Below are 21,569 nucleotides of genomic sequence, written 5' to 3'. Positions count from 1 at the left end.
CTGAAGTGTTCATTTACCGATCCTTGCAAGCGATAAATGACATTTGGAAAATCTCCCTGGCAGGTTGTGACAAGAAATAGAAGAATAGAATCAAGGCAGTTCTTACCCAATGCGGAAATATATACAAAATTCTTGATTTTTGTCGATATGTGAATCGATAAAAATTCTTGATTTTTTTTTTCCAATCAATACGTTTTTTTAAATAAATAAAAAATTGGATTTTTTTTCCCCGCAAGTCGTTACTTTCGTTTACTGTAGGAATGATCTGTCCCGCGGTGGGATTCAGTAACTTTTGCTGTGTTTAGGTGAATCCTTAAACCCGCGATTATGCATGTTTTCCTCAAAACAAAAAAAAGTATAGATAATTCTATGCCTGTTTCAGTCATTTTTTTTTTTCCCTTTCAATTAACGCTGATGGAAAGTTCTGATTCTAACGAGTAGGAGACTTTCGTGGTCATGTCATTGGCTTAGTTGTCTTCGTTTTTCTGTCTTGTTTTGGAATGTAAGGGGCATTATTGTGAGCCAGTTGATAATTTCAAGTACATAGTTGAAGGCAGAGGAATTTCATTGTATTCGATGTGTAACATTTATCATACAATCATTCATTTTGCATCCAGTTTGGCGAAAACAAAGCATATATTGATCCTGAAATGAACAGACACAGCAGTTGGTATTGTTAGATCTTTATCTATTAAAATGGAAAAAAAAAAAACAGCACTTCAGCAAATTCTTTGGCCTCTGTTCACGATTATCCTATTTATTGATTGTTTGCCAAGGATGTATGCATCTTAAGAAAGCCAGGGTAGAAGCATTAAAAATATAATTTATTGTGGCTTTTGAAGCCGAGTGCATTAATATTGTACCAAGAAGCTGCAGCGAGGCAGCGTAAGAGGACTTTCTGACGCCTGCAGACCTATAAGTTCTATAAATTCCTAAATAGGAGATTTCAGCCGCCTCTGGTCTTATGGGATATTTGTACGGCAAACTTTAATGCCAGGACAGTTTTAGACGAGGATTGTACACAGACTGCTGTGCTCCTTATGGCAGACGTGTTGTGTACATAGACTCATAAACCTTCAGCGGCGGCTCTGACAGTGCCTTCAGGTTGGAATCATTGTGTATTTTTAGCCCTCACCAGTGCCCTCCTGCCTTTAATGCTGGGCCGTTACGAAATTTCTGGTTGGCCAAGTCTTAGGGCAAGGAGATCAGCAGTCGGAGAGTGCGTAATGTCAATCTCAGGGGGAGGGCGACGCGAACAACTCTTCTGCCGATAAACCGTAGTCATAGATTGTGGTTTTTTTTGTTGTTTTAGTTTTTTTTTCTGCGTACGATATTTGCCTCACGTTACCTTTTACAAGTATCGAAATTGAAAGAAGATGAGCTCATGGAATCACCTCTACTTTTAAATGTTAGATTAGTTAATTAGAATCCTTTGCGATGCAACTTTTTTATTATTATTTGTATTATTATTATTATTATTAGGGTGAGAAAATGGACCAGGGAAAAATGTGAAAAGTAGAAAATATAATATAACACAAAATTAGAATATTTCATCCTAAATCCCTGCTCTAATATGCCTCCAATGCCCTAACTCATCAGCCCTGGTTATACCACTGTGAGTGATTTGGCATAAGGTCACAATGTAAGCGATCACACAAGCACTGCACTCGTGTCGTGCGGGTAAGAGGCACTGGGATACGCACTTAGCCACTCCTTCAGAGGAGAAAACAGGTCGTCTTTTTACACGTTGGAAAACGTGTGCAAGACCTTAACCTCTCAGATGCTATATCTTCATTATTCAACCTCTGGTACTCCGTTCGCTGTGTCTACGTTACCTTCTCCTCGTGTTCTTCGGTAGAACGGTGAACGAACTTGTCGTCTTTTCCTACTGAGGGGCTTCAGATACATAGGGTTTTTTGTTTGTTTGTTTGGTCTTTGAAAAACTCCAAGTATTGCCTGCATCACCTAGAAAGCCAAAGGCCTCTGTTGATCTAAGTACAACCTCTTCACACTTTGATCAAATGAATGAGACATTTAGATTAATTAAGTGGAGTAGTTGCAGGAGGACCTTTTTTTGTTTTGTTTTTTGACGAAAACAAGCCCTTTTCATGTGTCCTTTTATGGCGAATACAGATCAGGGTGTCTTTCTCGCAGTTTGATGAGTACGCTCTTTAGAATACGACGGTAAGGTACATCTTATTTTCCCCACGTACTCCCAAGAGCCGATGTAACGCAGCCTGCCGTAGAATTCTCTGATTCTTCACTTTCAGCTAACAAGTTGCGTTTTAACAAGCATGTTGGCATTTCACCGCTTCTTTCGCTCCCCGCTTCCAATTAACCCTTTAAGTACCCTGTCTACGCTTTCCCTGAGAGGTGGTGTTTGTAACTTAGAGTTCCGACAACGGCGACAAAATTCCGACATATGGAGAACCATTTGGGCCCTGTTTTATCATATCATATCATGTCTCTGTTTATATGACGGTGTTGCTTTAACTTTATGCACTTAGACTACATAGAAACGGTATTATGAAAAAACATTTTAGCTTGATTTTTTTTTTTATTAATCAAATTTCATTGTTTATATCCTTTGTAATTTTTTAATAAAAAATATCTGTCGCCTTTTAAACGAAGGCGATTCTTAAATGACTGATTGGCTGCTGGGACATTGGACTGCTGTGGTGCATTGCCAATAAAGGACACTTTTTTTTTAAATTTATGTTTTATGGTTTTATATTAGAATTTAACTGCATCCGCCTGCTCTGTTAAATAACTATAATATGGTTTTCATCCTCGTTAGAGATCTCGCCGCTTTATGTAAACATAACCAACTTAGTGCCCTGTAACCTACCACTGTCGGGCCAACTTTTTAGCATTTGGGTTTTTAAGCAGTTACCATTTCTGTTTTTAAAGGAGTACCTTAGTTCAATTTTGTTTCGGTTGTTCAGACTTTTATGTATTTGTTTTCTACGATCTATACTTTGGGTATTTATTTCCAGCTTTTAGAATAATTGTATTATGTTAAACTGCAGATGTAATTACATGATATTCATGTGTATTTTTTTTTCCCCATGTACACAGGGAATATGCTTCCAGTTTTCTGCGTGGTGGAACATTATGAAAATTTCATTGAGTACGACTGCAAAGAGGAACATGCAGAATTTGTTCTGGTTAGGAAGGACATGCTTTTTAACCAGTTGATTGAAATGGCTCTACTGTCCCTCGGCTATTCGCATAGCGCTGCTGCCCAAGCCAAAGGTAAATTATTATTATTTTCAAATTACTGATTTACAGCTTTTTTGTTAGAATGGAAACTTAATTTTTTTAAGGCTGGTAAAGATCCAAGCTTTGCATTTCAATGCTTTTCACACACATATATATATATATATATATATATATATATATATATATATATATAATATTTATTTATTTTTAAAGTTTGATTTGTTTTTGTTTAGTAATTTCTAAGTAGTGTGAGTAGTTGTAAGGGAGTCAGAATGTTATCCGTGAATCATTAGCATGTCTATTGACCTTAATAATATGCTCCGCTGAGGATCCATGAAGAAATCTGTGCATGTCTGAGCAGATGGAACGTGGAAAGTCAATTTGCATTTATGCCTGAATACCTAGATGCATTTCCTTGTGATTCTGCAATTTGTTTTATGCTTTTTTTTATTATTATTATTGTTGTTGATTTTACTTTAGCCATGCCATTTGAGATTTTTTGTGTCTAAAATGTAAACATGTCTAAAATGATAACACGTTTAGCGCTGGAATAATTTGAGAAAAATCATCACCTGCTGAGTAAGTCATGTGATAAATGGTTTGCTGGAAAGTTTTTTTGGTTCACAATTTCTTTGACTTCTGGTTGTGCCGGCTCTTATGACTCCATTGTGCAACAGGGCTAATCCAGGTTGGAAAGTGGAATCCCGTTCCTCTTTCCTGCGTGACAGATGCTCCTGACGCTACTGTGGCAGACATGCTTCAAGATGTGTTTCATGTGGTCACGCTGAAAATACAGCTACACAGGTGAGTCATAACTCGATACGTAGACAAGTCAACGGCTCTGTTGTGTATCGGCTGCAGACGTCTACTGCTCCTTTTCTGATCCCTTAAGCGCCATGTAGGTGAAGGCCACTGGTAGGCAGAGTGTTAAATGAAAAGCAAGGACTTTTTAGTCTCGCAAAATTTAAAGGCACTTAACAGCCCCCCCCCTAATATACATTTTCCTTTGTTTCCTGATGTTTTACTCTTGCTGTATATGAGTTATATTTAGCCAATTAATTGAATACATGCATTACAAATGAGTATTTTACATAAAATGTACTTAACAGAAAAATATTTTTGCATATCCTGTACCATGCCATCTGGGTACATTCTGTAAAAGAATGACTTCACCATTCTTAATGGAACCCGGGGTGTATAATTGGTATTATTTTTTTTGGGGTATAGTTTTGATTTTTAGGAAGAGTAGAAAGGGACAGGCACAATTTAATAAAAAGCAAAAACCCTTAAGCCTATTTGTCGTGGTGAGTTTTGAGAAAGCATTGCGCCTAAAATTGTTTTACCAAGCGCATCAGAGCAGGAAGGTAGAAGTAACATGAAAAAAATAGTCGCCACATGCAGCTGATGTATAATTCATGCATCAATACAGCAGATGTGTTGTATAAAGTAATTAACTAATCGGAACAATCAGGAGACCGAGAGCAATCTCCAGATGCATCTGCTTGATGCACAAAATGAAATCTGTCTGTCTTGGAGGAATGCTCTGCAGCAGGATGCAATCGTCTAATAATCCTTTCTCTAATCTGTCTCTAATAGTTGCCCTAAACTCGAAGACTTGCCTCCCGAGCAGTGGTCCCACATAACCGTGCGAAACGCTCTTAAGGACTTACTGAAAGATATGAACCAGAGCTCGTTGGCTAAGGAGTGCCCCCTTTCACAGGTACCAAGTTCTAGTCGGAGTTGCAAGCCTATGTTAACCCACGCGATGCCAGGGGCGTTGAACGTCTCCCTGTTTGGAATGTTGCTCAGCTGTCTGGCACTCTGAGGGTTAACGTGTTGTTAAGAACCCGGATAGCGCTGTCACTGAACTTTGTCACCTCTAGGTATTGTACTCGCCCGCATGCAACAACTTGTAGCAAGTGATCTCCTCTCAGGCAGCGTTTTCACCTGCCGTCCCTCGCCAGTCCTGGCATGGAACGGCCATTGTATAGCGCATATTGTTTCTGCTCTGCCCACGACAGTGGGAATTTTTCTGTTTTTTGGCAATGCACCGTTAGTGCAAAACCCTACACCCAAGCAATGAATTATGCATGCAGTAAAAAAAAAAAAAAAAAAAAAAAAGGTGAGAAAAAGAATCCTCATGGGACTCAGAATAATTACAAGCAACACAATTAGAATCCTGTCATATAATCTAATTAAAATATTCCAGTAATAAAACTAAACCATTCAAATCTGGTCTTTAAATACTGATCTTGAAATACTGATAGGAGGTTTTATTTAGACTTATATTTACTGTACTTCTCCGCAGTGTTAGTCTAGTTTTCTACTATTTGGCACCGAGGTGCGTCGATGATTATTTTTTCCGTTCAGCTGTCGTATGTTTTTATTTAGTGTAATTGTAAAAGAAAAAAAAAATTACAAATATATATACAGCTTACTTCAGAGCCTTGAGTGATGGCCTACGATGATTCCTTTCTTTTCTCCTGAGTTTGCATTTTATTTACATTGTCAGCTGTACAGGACTTGCCGTCCATTAAATTAGGGTTTGTTGTTGTTGTTGTGTTTTTTGTTTTTTTTTAAGTAGGCTTGGATGATTGCAACTATTGTTTTTGTAGCAGCACATCGATAGAGAGAACATGGCACGCAGCTAAGGTTTTAGAACAGCATGCACTATGTTAGTGTTGTCCTACTGACAGCAGGCAGATTCAGATATTCTTTCCGGCCCCCCATGCTTGCCAAAAAAATGTAGGTTCCCTTCGATTGATTCATTTAACATGACCACCCATTTCTTTGCTGCTCAGTGATGTAAAGCCCTTTTAAAAGTTAGATAGTACTGTTAGGTAATACAAATAAGCATATTTATATTTCAATAATACGTTAAAGATAAACAATATGCCTTAACCAATAAAAACACATACTTTTTGCGTGGTTGGCATGTTTGTTTGTTTTTTTTTAAAATTTTTTATTTATTTATAGTCTTGTGGCTCCTGTTCAATAACTGTTGGACTGGAAAGAATCAAAATGATGTTCACTAGTTGCAAGCCATTCCCGTAATGCCACGTTTGTACCTGGTGCCCAAGCTTGCGGGGGTTTGCAGTTACCGCGTATGGTAACTACTGATAGGATTTTTTTCCCATTAGCAACAAAGTCAAATCGAAAAATCTAGTAAATTTTATACAGCGAATATATAATCAGCGCAGGGGAGACCTGTTAACGCGATGATATTGTTTTTTGGAAGATTTACTAAAGATCGGAAAACAGACCTATAGGTGGCGAAAAAGAAAGTGTGCCTGGCAGCCCTTCTCTATAGAAAAAATGTATTTGCTTAAGAGTAAAATTTTCTTAGATTGCCTTTTGTCACGTTCTGTTATCTCCAGTTTGAGGATAATGTGTATTGAATAGATAGTAACATGTCAAAGTACAGATAAGCACTGAGTTTACATGGCAGGAGTAGGTGCTGCATTTATCCCTCTTTACACTAAACTTCACACCAGTAAATCTATGTACAGATGTGTTTTGCATGTTTGGTTTTAAGATAATTCAAAAGCAACGGTAAGCAAATACATATTTGAAAACACATCTCAGTTTTGCATCACAAATTTACTAGACAGCATAGCAGCAATCCCTGGCTGAACTCATTCATTCATTTTTTTTTTCTCACCCTTTTTATTTGGGCTCTTTCTTGTAGTCTGCTGAAATGAGACACATTAATTTAATGCTGTCCGGTCAACTTCATATAATCATAATACAAATTTGCTAACATTATTAGATTCATTAAAAAAAATCAGAATTAAACACAGATTAAAAAAAGAAAAATTTTCACATTTTTTTTCACATTGGCTTTAAACTATATTTTGAGTTATTTTTTTTTAATGGTATAACATCCCTTCTGTATTTTTTTCCCAATATACTATTTAACATAATTTGGGATTGTCTATATTTTTCTTAATTACCTTGATTACAATGGCAGATTTCGAGCTGATAGTTATTCATACTAGTTCCTGTCTAATGCATGCTACGATCTTGTTGTCTGTCAATCGTGGAAGCGCGGCTCGTATTAAATACCGCTGCCAATGGGCACCAAAAATGTCCTCTGGCGCTACGACCGCAGCATGCACTTGAACTCCTTTTAAGACGAGGAGATCATTACTGCTACATCTGTGCTGAATAACCCATTGTCTCTTGTCTGTCCATATAGTGATCTATACATTCACTCCACAATACATTAGTGTCCAGTTTCATTTTAACTGGAAACCTTTAATGGAAGGAAAATCAGAGCACGTTCTATAAAACAATAGTGCAGTGGAATATCACGTCTCTCTGGGTTATGAACTTAGTTCTGCACAAACTTTCCTTTCTTACTTTTAGATTAAACGCTCTAGAAAATACTAGTTTTAAAAAATGAATTTATTAACCACTTGTCAAAAAGCCGAGCACCCCTAACATTTGTTTTTAAAGTATATTTTACTCCTAACGAATGAGAGAATATACCACTCCGTGTTTCATAAGATTTTATGTGCCGGTTCAAAAGTATATCCTAATATTCTTTTTCTTCAGATCTTTCTAACCTGTTTTGATTAAGGTGATTCTATATTTGGAGCTGAAGTGTAAATATAATTTCATGTGTCATTGACACATCATACCTGTATTTCTGGTTTTGTAAAAGGATACATATAACACTTATATAAGTCTACATGGATCTTCTCCTTCACAACATACATTAGCAAGTTAAAATACCCTTATTTGCTAAACCTCATTTTAGAACATTAATTAAAATAATGTTTGCTTTGGTGTATCTCACCTGTATCTTACCTGCTGCCAGAATCTGGCCCCCTACAATTATAGTCTGCTCTTCTCCATCAACAGTATCATTAATGCCAGTAGGTATTTATGAATGTGTGTATAAAGGTATAGAATTGTGCTTAGTGTGTGTAGGTACAGTTTAGATTTTTGATTATCCAAAGTTGGACTTGGATAAACCAGGTCCCGTTGTAGTTCTGGTCCCAACCTAAGCTATTTAGTAATAAGTGGAACTGTAAAAACATCCTATACTCCAATAATCGGTAGCTACATAGTGTTCCTTTGTTTCTTCCAATGCAATACATTCTTGATCTAGATAATTTGTATGTCCTTTTCCAAAGATAAAAAAAAATTAAGGAAATCCTCCCCTACACGGAAGATCAAATGGTTCATATTCGTTACCTACAGATTAAACTATAGACCCTTCCTGCTATACAGGAAAATATTGGCTGTGCAATGTAGCGGAAAGTGAGGACAGTCACAGCACAGAAAGGTCCGTTTCACAGCCAATGTATTATACCGTGTACAAAAAAAAAAACACTTAACCCTTTAGTTATGTCTGACACGCAAAGGCTCAATGAAACATCTCGCACTGTTACGCACAGTTTTGCATGTGGGGGTTTTGTTTTGTTTGTTTTGTGACTCAAGTTACAGACCTTTTTTCATCCAGTTCAAACAGACCGCAGTGTCCCAGTATTATCCTGTAACATGGTGCTTAAAGGCCGTCTTCCTGAACAGATTTAGAGCTGTGTTTTGTTTTTTTTTGTTGTAAAAGAACAAAGCTAGCCACTGGAAGCAAAAACTGCCAAACGATCCATTATCATATAAAAACATTGTACATAGAAGCGTAAAAACAGAGCCCAAACCATTTAATATAAAAAGGGAGATCACGTACACAAGTTTAGCTACATTTCCCCATTTAGTTATTCACGGCACTAAAGTTTTGCTTTTCCTATATAAAACCTATCTCCCAGCATGACTTATTAAGGATAAGTTGCTGAAATGTGTAACCTCACAGATGGGGAAAGAAGGGGTGTCTATGATGCAGGAGAAATATTGCATCTTTTAATGTCCAGATTGCCCAGTTTAAGCCATTTTGACATCTGTCTTTATATTTTTGGAAGTGAAGAAGAGTTTGTTAAGAACCATTTTACAAAGTGTTCTCCATCCCAGCCTTATTTTACCTGTATTATGAAAGCAGATGGTCTGCATGTCTCTTGAATATTTATAACTATCAAAAACAATCTCTTGCTATTCACCCTTAGGCTTATGAGATGTCAGGACTGTTCTGGTTGGGAAAAAAACATCCTGGGTGTTTACAGAAAGAGGATTACATTAAGCTGAAACGACTATACATTTTCAAGTTTAATATTTGTCCGTCAGCTGTTTAATCGTATTTAGATAATTGTGTAAATAGGTTGTTTCAGCCGTTGCCCTCTCTACTCATAGAGCTTGAAACGCTAGTGAACCACATTTCTAAATATATATTTATTTTTTTCCAATGGCTGAACAATCTGGGAAAAAAATAGTTTGGGTGGTTTAATGCTTATTTAAAACACCTAGCAAAAGCTTTGGGTTTGGCAAAATCTTATCAAAACAATCCACTTTAATCCATCATGACAATTGTACCCTTCCAATCAGGCGATTTATGATTTTAGAGAGAGAGAGAGAAGTTTTTTGAGTTGTGGTTCCTCATGTTTATAAAACCATAGGACACTTTTTATCTGAATACGAGCATCACAAATAATAGGGGACAGTGAAAGTATGTAGAAGAACGTTTTAAAATTGACAATAAGATTAACACACAGACGTATTGGAAGAGAAGGAAAAAGATGGTCCTGCTCTTGCTTGCGTGATGATGGCTTGATTGTAACAAGAGTGATTGGAGATGACCGATGATAATACAGGTTGAGGGTATAAGGGGCTTCTCTGAATAGGTCAGTTTCCAGTCAACTTTTATTGTTGGGGCTCTAGTCATTCCCGTTTACACCCTGTGCTTGTATAACGTTATTGTTACACCATGTATAGTATTATGTATTGTACTGTTTTTCCTTTTTTTTTAACTCGAAATGATGTGTATATTTCTGCAAGGGAAAGTCCGGATTTTCTGAAAACGCTTGTGTAAATATGTCCCAAAGCATGTATTCCCTCTCGCAGCTTCTGAATGCCCTCCACTTATTCCTGAGTAATTATAACATATCTAGTGACATGCAGACATTAATGCTATTGGATAAAAGTTCATGCGTTATAGCATATTTTTCTGTAACAGAGTACACTTTTGGCACAAATAATTTAATAATTGACTTGGCGATTAAAAGTGTCACATGCCTAGTTTATAATGTAGATTATTTTGTGAAGTTCCTGATGACCACAGTCAGGTACACAATGGTCACTGTGGGCATGTTATGTTTCTTCTGCATGACCGTTAAATAAATACATGTTATTAATGCTAATATTGTTTAAAATTGCTAATGCCCTGCAAATGAGTCACCGTGTTAGAAATGTGAATGCGTAGCTCATGCCGTTGTAGTTGCAACAGATTGATATAATTTTTATTTATTTTTTATTTTTATGTGTAGAGTATGATTTCTTCCATTGTGAACAGCACTTACTATGCAAATGTCTCAGCAGCAAAATGTCAAGAATTTGGAAGGTGGTATAAACATTTCAAGAAGACAAAAGATATGATGGGTAAGCACTCAAAAACTTACAGAACGCAATACTTTGTTGGTGTCAATCCATCACAAAGCGGCTTAGTTTTCCTCTCCAAATTAGAAATAGGATTAGGTGTTTTTGGAAAATAATTGTAGCAGTAAATATAAAGCTTTGAATTTATAATAAAGTACCAGATCCTCATACATTCTTGAAAAGGGAAAAAGCAGCAGTAAGTTAAAACATATTTTTGTTTACATCCTGGAATTGTCACCTCTGTATGGTGTGTGTGTGTATGCATGAATGTACATATATATGTGTGTGTATGAATGTGTATATATATATATATATATAATACACACAATGTAGATGAAAGCCCCTGCTTCACCTAATATTGGAATATGAAAAAAAGTATATTGCTAAATAATTTTGTCAGCCATGGCTTTTGTTCCATATACACAAATTTCAATAGATGCCCCTTACTTTGGCATGTAAATTAAAGTGCTCTTTTTCGGGTCATCTCCGATTGAATGTAGACTTGCAGCAGGGTTCTGGCACAGACTAAACTATGCCAGTCTTCCTTGAAATTTCAGTTTGTAGTGTTCAGAGCCGCAAACATTTCTTCATATCCAGATAGATATGTCACCTTTCTATTGATAGACCTAGATTACTATATTGGATCATAGTAGCACAGACTGATTTCTGTTTCACATGAGTTGCTTTTGCACTAATCCGAAATGTGTTTTTCATTCAGTTGCAGTATTACGTATTAGTTTCAATCTAAGGAGGTTGAAAATGAGAATTTTGTTGAATCAGTATTCATTAATGTACACATAATAGTTTATTGTTTTGAGGTCTTGCGTCTTTTGGTTAATTGTTGTAATGAATTGCCTTCATAACTTGTATAGCAAAGCTGGCCTTGCATCGCTAATGCACGTTCTTCTATAGCAAAAAGTAGACTTTCCCCATGGCTTTCTTTTCATTAAAAGATATCGTGACTATTCGGAAATCCATTTATTGTTCCGAAAAATCCATTTTTCAATTAGGTTGGAGTTTTTAATTCATGATTGTGTTACTTGAATCTCCCAAAAAATGTTTCTGGTTCATTAAGGGGTTAAGTATACTGTGTATTCCTTTGCTACTTTAAAATTCCATTAGCTGAATGAATATTTACATTCATATGTAAATCTAAACATACAAAAACAGTGACAGTAATAAAGTAGTTATTTTAAAAGAAAAACAAAATTGTATGTAGACAAAATTGGCTTATGTTTTAGTTTGAGCTGCTGAGCATATTGATGAAGGTACATCGTGTGTCATCAATTCCCTGCCATTTTATTTATTCTAAATTATTAAAGCAAGATCCTGGCAGGTTTTACAATTCACATCCTTGGAACATTGTTATAAAAGGCAGTGCTTACTCCTGGGCATTACCCTGTTGACTGTGAGGTCACTCATACTCAGCCGCTATCCATATTTAAAAGCCGATCGACTGAGTGTTCTCTTGGCCGATATTCTTTGATGGCAAATCCTAGAGTTTGGGGAGGCTTTCTGATTAGCGCACCAAAATTCTCAAGTGCTTCTTGTTGTCATGCATCATTAACCTCATTCATAGTAATCATCTGATATGCGAAACAAGGATTCACTGTGTTTTGCTGTGCCAGTGTAGCTCAGAGTATACATAGTAATATATGCATTGCGTAATGATAAATCTACAATAGGTATATCATAATATATATAATATATGCTGCTTTCATAAATATCCCAAAGCCAGAATATGTTGCTCGATGCCAAATCTATTTTCAAACTGGCTCATCCGTTATTTGAACTTTTCAGATGCAAGGTCACTGCTGTATTAATGCGATGACCCTACAGCCATTTATGAAAATTATTCCTCTTAACGAGCCAGATGCCAAAATTAAGTCAAATTCTGTGGTCAATAAAATCCAACATATAATATGTTTGTCATGTCTGATGTCGTATGTCACCAATGTAGCTGTGATGTTAAAGTCACCATAATGAACTAGTTACTCTCATGCGATTCTATAATTCTTTTCATTTGTTTTGTTTTGTTTTTTGTTAAATTTTTTATGTAATAAAAACTCCAATTATTTTAATTCTTTCAGTTGATATTGAAGACCTATCTGAATTATCTCAACAAAGTACCAATCACGTGAATTTTGGTCAGCAGGCTGTCCCTGGTAACACTTCCGAAAAGCCTTCCTCTCCAGTACAGCATTCTCATGGTGGCCAACCTTCAGTGAGAACCCCTCTTCCTAACCTGCATCCCGGACTTGTATCTACTCCCATCAGCCCTCAGTTAGTTAATCAGCAGCTGGTAATGGCACAGTTACTGAACCAGCAATATGCTGTGAACAGACTATTAGCCCAGCAATCCTTAAACCAACAGTACTTGAACCATCCTCCTCCTGTCAGTCGATCGATCACCAAGCCTTTGGAGCAGCAGGTTTCACCCAACACAGAGGTGTCTTCTGATATCTACCAGTGGGTGCGTGATGAGCTCAAAAGGGCAGGAATCTCACAGGCTGTATTTGCACGCGTGGCTTTCAACAGAACTCAGGTAAATATTTGCAAATTAATATTGCCAAAGACAGTGTGCTTTCTATGATTAGACTAATGATGGTCATGCAAAATGAGAGAGCTTGGGCATGCTGGTGGTAATGTTTTCAGCTAATAAAGAGCTGCATACAGTACACGGTAAAGCATATACTACTCTGTTAACGTGACCATGTTTAACTGAATATGCTGAGGGTTCTATTGTGGATTTGTGCAATCAGCAGAAACCTTCCATTGGCTGCTGTGATAAAGACCACTTTCAAAAAGTCATCTTTTTAAGTAACATCCACTGCTTGGTGTAAAATCTCCGTATGTAGGGATGTAACCTTTTCTGCTGATATAAAGATGTTTTTGGGCACTGCCATTGTTCCTCCATTTCTTTTGCATTATTTAGTAATCCCTTTTTAATCACCTGTTGATGCTCCTCTTCCAGGTTCTAAACATTTTACCGCTTCTTTTTATTGCAAGGAAATGGCAATTTACCTAATCTAGACTCCATAATTATTACAGATTAGTAACCAGCTAAACTGACACCGATGCAACCTTAAGAAAACCTTGAGTAGTGACTGAAGCCATTGAGGTTACTATGAAAATGAAATACCTCTAGATGTTGCTGCAACCTTTCCCAGAGCATAGTCTTGTATTAAATAAAAAAAAAATGTGGCCCTATAGACCGAAAAAAAAAATTAACCGTGCCAGGATTCTCTAAAATGTTTTTTTTTTCGCACAATGTTTTGTTTATCTCTCGTGTGTATGTTCGACCTCTGTTACCCAACCCAGTATGATAGACGAACAACACTGAGCTCGTATCATACAGCATTGGGGTAAACAATAGTATGGCTTGGTCCTAACCACCTAAAGGGACCCAGCGATGCAAGAAAGTCTACAGGGGAGGGGATTTTATTAGAATTAATGTATTGGTTCAGAAAGGAGCAGAGAAAGTCACCAAAGTATCACATGACTTCCTATTATCGTACCTTAAAAATAAATAAAAAGGATGTTTATTGAAACAAAATTAAGTTAAACACACCTTTCTTTAATGCTAAACTGCGTTTCTATATACGGCGGTCTATTCCCCTTCCCTGCAAGTGCTCATCTTAGCATGATAATTATACTGCGGTTCATGTGTGTCTACAAAACCCATGTGAACTGCCTTTAGAATACTTGAATAAATAAAATCTATAGAAATATTAAAAAAAAACTTAATAAAATGTTTCCCTCCAATTCTGTTTTATTATTTCCTTGTATTACGTCCCCACTAACACTGGGTAATGTTTGAACTATAATTTAGAATAATCCTTACATTATTCATCAATGTAAATATTGTATAGCCCAGAAAGCAGCATTCCTGTAAAACATATAGCGGTGCTCTATATCATAATATTGTAAAAAAAATATCATGTGAACAATCCTTTACCCTCCTTAAAAAAAAAATAAAAAAATTTTGACTTATTTTTTTTTTTACCATTGGATCAGAAAGAGTTAATAAAATAGATTTATACTATTCACAGCAACTAATTAACGCAACTTGGTCACTCAACATGGCTTTTGCTTGGTTTGTCCCGTTGAACCTTAATTTAAACTTTCCAAGATGTTTTCATTTTGTGTAATGGCTCCTAATAAATGGGCAAATTAATCGGTAGATATAATGGGCTAGTAAGTAATGCGAAGCAGAACGAGATCACTTCTTTACACAGTTATTTTAATCATTAGCACTGGTAGCACACATTAAATACCACTAATAGTTAAAATGTGGCTTCTAATTACATTAGCGAACATGCTTGAGACTGTGCGAATCACTCTATTATGGAAAGGACTCAGACAGTAAATGTATTAGAATCAGCCCCGCAAAATGTCTTGTTCACAGATAAATTTATGTTGTACAGAGTGAATTCATTCTGCCTTTGAGGATGAAAGTAACCAGAAATTGCTAAAAAATATATTTTTAATTAAAAGTGCATTATATCACTGTGTGTTTTTGGTCAACTAGTAAGATGTTCTTAAGTGCGTTTTTTTCCTAATGACCTGGGTTTTATATTAACCCAGCAAGGTAGCAGCAAGCTAGTTCCAAAGATGTTTGGCCAGTTTTCATCAACTTGGGCTGTACCTTCTTCAAGTGTATTCTTTGATAGTGATTCTCTAATAGTCTCACATTTAGTCCTGCAGGCACTGTAGCAGCATTGGCAAGAACGTCTGTTGCTGCCAATTTGCCACAGTGCCCATGTACTGAGAGATGGTGGTATTGAATTCAGTGAACTATTAGTTGCTGCCATCATGACCCACGGCAAGTTTTCTTGATGGACTGTTCTGATTGAGGAGTTCTTGAACGTCCTCGGCCAATTTTAAGATATAGCCTATGTCCATCACTCTTCTCAGTCGCTGCCTTACATCACTTTAGACCCCATGCTTTTAGTCTATGCCATCTTTAGCATGTCTCCCTCTCTAAGTCATTTCCCCTTTGGAGTCCGTTTTGTGTAGTCTGCAGTACATTTTGTCGCATGCGGATAAGCATAGGCAGTCATTAGTTATTGAGCTCCTTCTACAAATCGTGGTTTGCCAAGGTATGCTCCCTGAAGGCCGGAAGTATGCCTTGGCAAAACCTGTTGGGTAGAACTTCCATTGGTATCCGTGAGTGTAGCAGCAGCCAATCCCACACATGCTATCTAAACACTGATGTTTTGCTAGCATACATGTGATTGGTCGCTACTGAGCACGGGCAAGAAGTTTATGTACTTATGCCTTTCTGTAGAGGCAACCAGGGAAGGAGAAGAAGAGACCAAAGTTGCATTTCATAAAAACGTCCTGTAACTAAAGATTGCACACTGCTATTGCTAAGCAGTAAAATCCGAAAAGAACTCCAATATGCATTAAAAATACTGTTTTGGAGACGAAACTATTCCTGCAACTGAACTGTTTAGTATTTTGCATGACTTTTGAATAAAAGATTAATTCACTGTCACTGCCCCAATGAAATACCCTTGAATTCTGGAGTTTTTAAATGCGACAGTGTCCTTCATTTGCACTTGGCGTGCTATGTATGTGGTATCTAAAGGTGAGCGTCATTCCGCAGACGTGGCAGATTGATGTGCTTTTAGGTCACGCTGAAACCGTACGCTCCGTAAATCCAGTTTATTTCCCAGATCCCTGAAAAAAAGAAATGTGGACATCATTGTCCCCTTAGGGACAATCTACTTCTATTTGTTTTTGCTTTCTCAGTTGAGCATCAGCCACACCAGGGAAAAAAGAAACGATATCCTGAAGATCAGCTTGCCAGTTGTACTACTGGGATTATTCGCATTCTGGGGACTTGATTGCTCTTTATAATTTTAACTAAGGGATTTAGGTTAGGGCTGTTTTAAGGAGCTGTTTACTTGCCAGCTCTGCAGGGGCAGCAATAGCCTAACTTTGGAACCATGTTATAGTCCTAGTTCACACAGCAGCTGCTAACAAAGTAAAAATACAAGTGTAGAAGAGAAGTCAGAATTAATGGCTCTTGTGGCAATCTGTTTAGTGAAGCTCTTGGTAGCGCAAGACAATGGTCTGTCGAGCAAACAGCTTGACACATCTGTGCCATGAAAATTTTCCCTAAGAAAAAAAAAGTGACCGTTGGGACACTTGTGTAGATGGCCTGCAATGTCTCATTGCTGTTTTAAAGACATACCTGTGTCTGATTTCTATTTAGAAGTATTGTTGCATTAACATGAGTCCTTCCCTTTATAATGGAGGCCTCTTAGTCTTCCAGAAGAGGAATTTTACTGCATATTTGTGGTGTAGAACTTTAACCCTTCTGACGTTTTGTCCTTTCAAGTTACGAAGACTGTTAGATTGGGTCAACACTATTATAGGATACATTTAGAATAGTTTCTACTGTTTTTTTTTATCTGTTTTAAGTTACACTTCTAACTATCCAAGATTTTTTCTTGCATTACCGCATTTATTATTATTCCTCCCTCCAAGAGATGAATATGAACAATGTTAACAGATAATGATCACATGCATTTAACACTGTTGTCAGCTGTTACAGTCTTGTTTTTTTTTTTGTTAAGTCCAACCTGATGGTGTAAAATCATACAATCGTTTATAGACTCTAGTTTTGATTCAGTCTTTCTTGCTTATCTCTTTGCTGAAATTTTGGAGAAATATATATATATATATATATATATATATATATATATATATATATATATATACCTCAAGTTAAAGTTTAACTGGAAGTGCTTACTTTCTTTTGAGGGCCCAACAACATCTAGAAAATAGAAAACTACCAGAGCATTAATTGACTAATAACACATAGTCCCATGTAGCCCATCCATAGGCGTGGAGGAGGAATTCCGATGAACGAAAGTTTTTGATGCCCAGTATATGTTCTTCTGCACATAGAAACACACAGCAAAAGTCAACAAGAAGGAAACCCAGGAACAGCAACACAGAGGTCTCTTACTTATTGGGACATTGCGTTGTTGACTGTAGGCATATTGTAGGTGGTTAACACCAGGTGGGTCTGAAAAATGTATTACATTACCGTAGAGCAAAAAAGATGAACCATATTTAAACTTTATATATATAACCAGAGTTTACATGTCCTTTTGCAGGTTTTTTCCTGCTTTTTTTGTTGTGGTTTTTCTTTTAAAGAAAGTTTGCATGTAACCCACAATCTTGAGTCTTGAATTTAAGATAGTTTTTAAATTATGTGATGAAATAAGATCCCCTACTTAAGTGTAACTACTTAATTACTACTGTGCTCCATGCGACTCTTTGTAGTTGTGGAATAAGCAGACCATCTATATCATTACTGAATAAAAGGTAGGGGGGAGAGGTGCTATTACACTGTCATCACAGATCTACTTTTGTTCACGGGAGACAGAGATAAATGTGGGTACTTAAGAGTTTTGTTGCGGTCGTCCTAATAGGTGGGGTCCTTCAATAAGCTGGTTAAAGGTGCTGTTCCACTTCGGCAAAACAATAATTTTGCTCTCCGGCATGTTAAGCAAATAAATAATACTAGCAGATTGGTAAATTTATTATTTTCACATAAATCCACTAATGAAAAGTCTTGACACTTTCTTTGACAACAGCCTACCAGTGCTTGCCTTTATATCACATGACATTTAATTGATTTGCCACAAATTATGAATGAGGCAAAGCTTTACTTGATTAACGAATTCTTTCCAGGAAGGGTTTTGGGGGAAAGAAATGTGAATCACGTTTCAATGCTGCATTTAATTACAAAATTGTTACGTTCGGCAGAGTATGTGGGGACCACACCTTTTAATTGCAAGTTAGTCTTTAACATACATAATTATATTGTTTTAGTAACAGGCATTTCTGTATATTATTGTTTATTGTATTTAATATTTTTTTGAAGAGCTTTGATGGTATTAGAAGGATGATCAATTCTTCTCCAATCAATGATTATGTATAAAGGCGAGACAGTCTGGTAGCCAGACAGGAGACGTCTTCATACCGTCTCTTATCCGTCTTCCACTTCTAAGAGACTGAAATTCGCTCAGCAAGGTGTTGATTGTATACTGTGCCGTTTAGCGGGGAAGTCTGTATTCCAAGATGCAGTCCTAGAAGGCTTTTACCAAAGAAGAGGTGAACAAACGTTGGTATAATTAATCATCCAGCTTTTATAACGCAGGCTAGAGGCTGGAACCTGATTTCCCGACCGTGGGGGTAGTGGATATGAATACTCATCCATCTGCTTGTGAATTGTGACAGTCTTACAAAAACGATTTCTGTTTTTTGGGGGGTTTTTTATCCATTGAATCTCTGATCAAAATGTTAAATAAGTTTTTCTTTATTCATTGGCAGTTTACCGTCTAACGAAACCCATAAGACCGACATAGCCATGCTCCTAAAATAATACAATGACAGTTTACTGTCTTAATTCCTCATTGCTGGTACTGGGTACTGTTGCATATAGTTTGTATGTTTATAGTTTTGTTGGCCCATTGGAGCTATTTTACTGTCTATCATCAATTTAAATTTCATGTCCTAGTGGTGGGAGAGCACTGAAAATCCACCCCGTATGCATGTCACTTGTTGTTTTATACAGTTTTAAAGGATTTGAGTACATTTTAGGACAAATTTGAGGTCCTATCAACATTCGTGGCCACTGATAACCTGATATGTAAAAGGTGCAGTGTAGCCATCATTTTGTAATTGGGATCCTGTTTAATAATCCATTCTGGGCTCAACTTTCTCAAACATTGCTTACAGGAGAAAAAAAATCTCATTATCATTGTGATGAAGCATTTCAGATATATTCACATTTCATTTTTTTTATGATAGACTTAAATTTACAAATAAAATGGAAAATTAAAATCCTAATAACCAATAGGATATATATAACAATAAGGAACACAAGCATAAGGAAACATGTTTATTAGGAATGTAGGAGTAAGGAAAATATACTGTATTTACACATGATATACACTGTTTATTATACCCAATTACCTGCCCTGTTGTAGCAAAAACACACAAATATAAAATGTGTGTTTTAACCTGATCTCTCGTGTCTCGACATGTTTTACCTATATATTTTAAAGGAGGAAGGAATCCTTAGAAATAGTTTTTCTTTAAAAACTATATTTGTATCAGCAGTGCCAGGAATAAGGAAACGAGATTCTAAACCTTTCTGAAGAATGGGAGTTCCTCTCCTTCGCATCATAATGAGTCACACACATCGGTTCCCTTCTGTTTTTTGAAGGCACAATTAATTACATGCCCAATTAATTGTCATGACCCCATCAATAATTTGTTGGGAGGTTATCTATTCCGTGATAATAAAGTGGGGAGGTTGTGAGTTATTGCCTGTGTTTATCTGAAATATGAGTAGTTAATAGTGGCTTATCTGGAATGAAGTGTTGTTTGGAAGAATTAATGGAGATCCGAAAAGGAAAAATCTCTACATATGTTATAGGGTTGTCTAAGCCACTGTCCTCCATGATGGGAAGATTGGTTTGATTTATTTGTATGATTTATTGACCTCTTGTTCTTGTTTCTAGTGACTTTTTGTCTCTTCTCAAATATACTTTGGAGTTTAAGTAAAGCCATTTAAACACGTGTGTGTGTATATATATATATATATATATATATATAGATATAGATATATATATATATATAGATAGATAGATATATATATATATTAGTACCCCACCTTTTTGTATATCTGTAAAACCACTAAAAAACTTACTATAAAATGTGGGATCCAGAAAAAGCGAGGAGGGAGGGCAATGATCTCCCAGTAATATTCATGCAGAGGTGTAATCTGTAGCACCAATGTTTATAGCAGATTTTGATGACTATACCGACCTGTAAACCATGGGATTTCAGGCATTCTCTTTAACGAGTTTATTTTATTTATGTCTGTGTGCACGTACACACACACGCACATGTAAATACAGTATTAGAATATACCTTTCCTTTGGTACAGCTTCAATGCTTTTATTTATGTGAAGGTTAAACACATGTCCAAACCAGGTAGTCCCTATGCCTCTTCCCACTACTCTAGGTGTACCTGTCAAGACATTTTGAATGTGCAAACGGAAGTTCGTTTTTAATGAGTCCCACTACAGCCAATGTAAATATAAAGTTGCCACATCCCACTTTCAGTGTGTGTGTGTGTGTGTGTGTGTGTGTATGTATATATATATATATATATATATATATATATATATATATATATATATATATATTCTAAATTTGATTTCAAAGAAGAAAGCTTTTTACTGGCATTTCTGAATTCCACTTTATTTCTAAATGGTTTTGTATTTAGTGTACTTGGGAGGCTTGTAATACATGTTGGTTCACTAATAAGGAGGTATATGTGTGTAGGTAGAACCATGTACCTGCGTGTTTATTACGGAAGGATACATGAGTAGGTTGAAGGACCTTATACTAGTCCAGGGTGTTAAACTCTACCAATGATTTACGACAGAGGTAAAGTATTTGCGTTTATTTATTTTTCCACCTTTCAGTCAGATCCATAAAGGATCAGTAAAGTAAATTATGAAATTTAATCGATCCCATTTGCTGGCAGGGCAGCCCCACTGAGTTAATATAGACATGCGCGGGTACTGGAAGCATTTGGTCACTTGCTGCTCCCGGTTGTATTCTTCCTTAGTAGCTGGGATCACGGGGAAACCCTTCTGGTATCTGGTACAACGTGATGCTGGACAGCTAAGCAAGCTAATGGGTCATGCCGGAGTGTTTCACAGAGGTAGGCTCGGCAAGCAAAGAGGGAGGCAGTGGGGATTTTGTGTAGCATCGTACATGGGTGACCAGTTTCCCTCTAAATCTATTAAGAATAAAAA

General features: G+C 36.6%; 1 protein-coding gene across 3 annotated transcripts in view; it reads left to right on the top strand.

Annotated features, from left to right (window-relative positions):
- The window catches only part of SATB1 (SATB homeobox 1), a 60,793-nt gene that overhangs the window by 15,730 nt on the left and 23,494 nt on the right, over nucleotides 1–21,569 (top strand). For all 3 annotated transcript variants that reach the window (XM_053468266.1, XM_053468268.1, XM_053468267.1), the window contains 5 exons: nucleotides 3,079–3,255; nucleotides 3,900–4,026; nucleotides 4,819–4,942; nucleotides 10,602–10,713; nucleotides 12,801–13,255. In XM_053468266.1, coding sequence (XP_053324241.1) covers nucleotides 3,079–3,255; nucleotides 3,900–4,026; nucleotides 4,819–4,942; nucleotides 10,602–10,713; nucleotides 12,801–13,255 — 995 coding nt within the window. The remainder of the gene's footprint in view (nucleotides 1–3,078; nucleotides 3,256–3,899; nucleotides 4,027–4,818; nucleotides 4,943–10,601; nucleotides 10,714–12,800; nucleotides 13,256–21,569) is intronic.

This window comes from Spea bombifrons, chromosome 5 (assembly GCF_027358695.1).
Source record: "Spea bombifrons isolate aSpeBom1 chromosome 5, aSpeBom1.2.pri, whole genome shotgun sequence".
In the NCBI taxonomy this organism is placed as follows: Eukaryota; Metazoa; Chordata; class Amphibia; order Anura; family Pelobatidae; genus Spea; species Spea bombifrons.
Note: the sequence above shows the minus strand (reverse complement) of the source record. Positions and strands in the feature narration are given on the sequence as shown.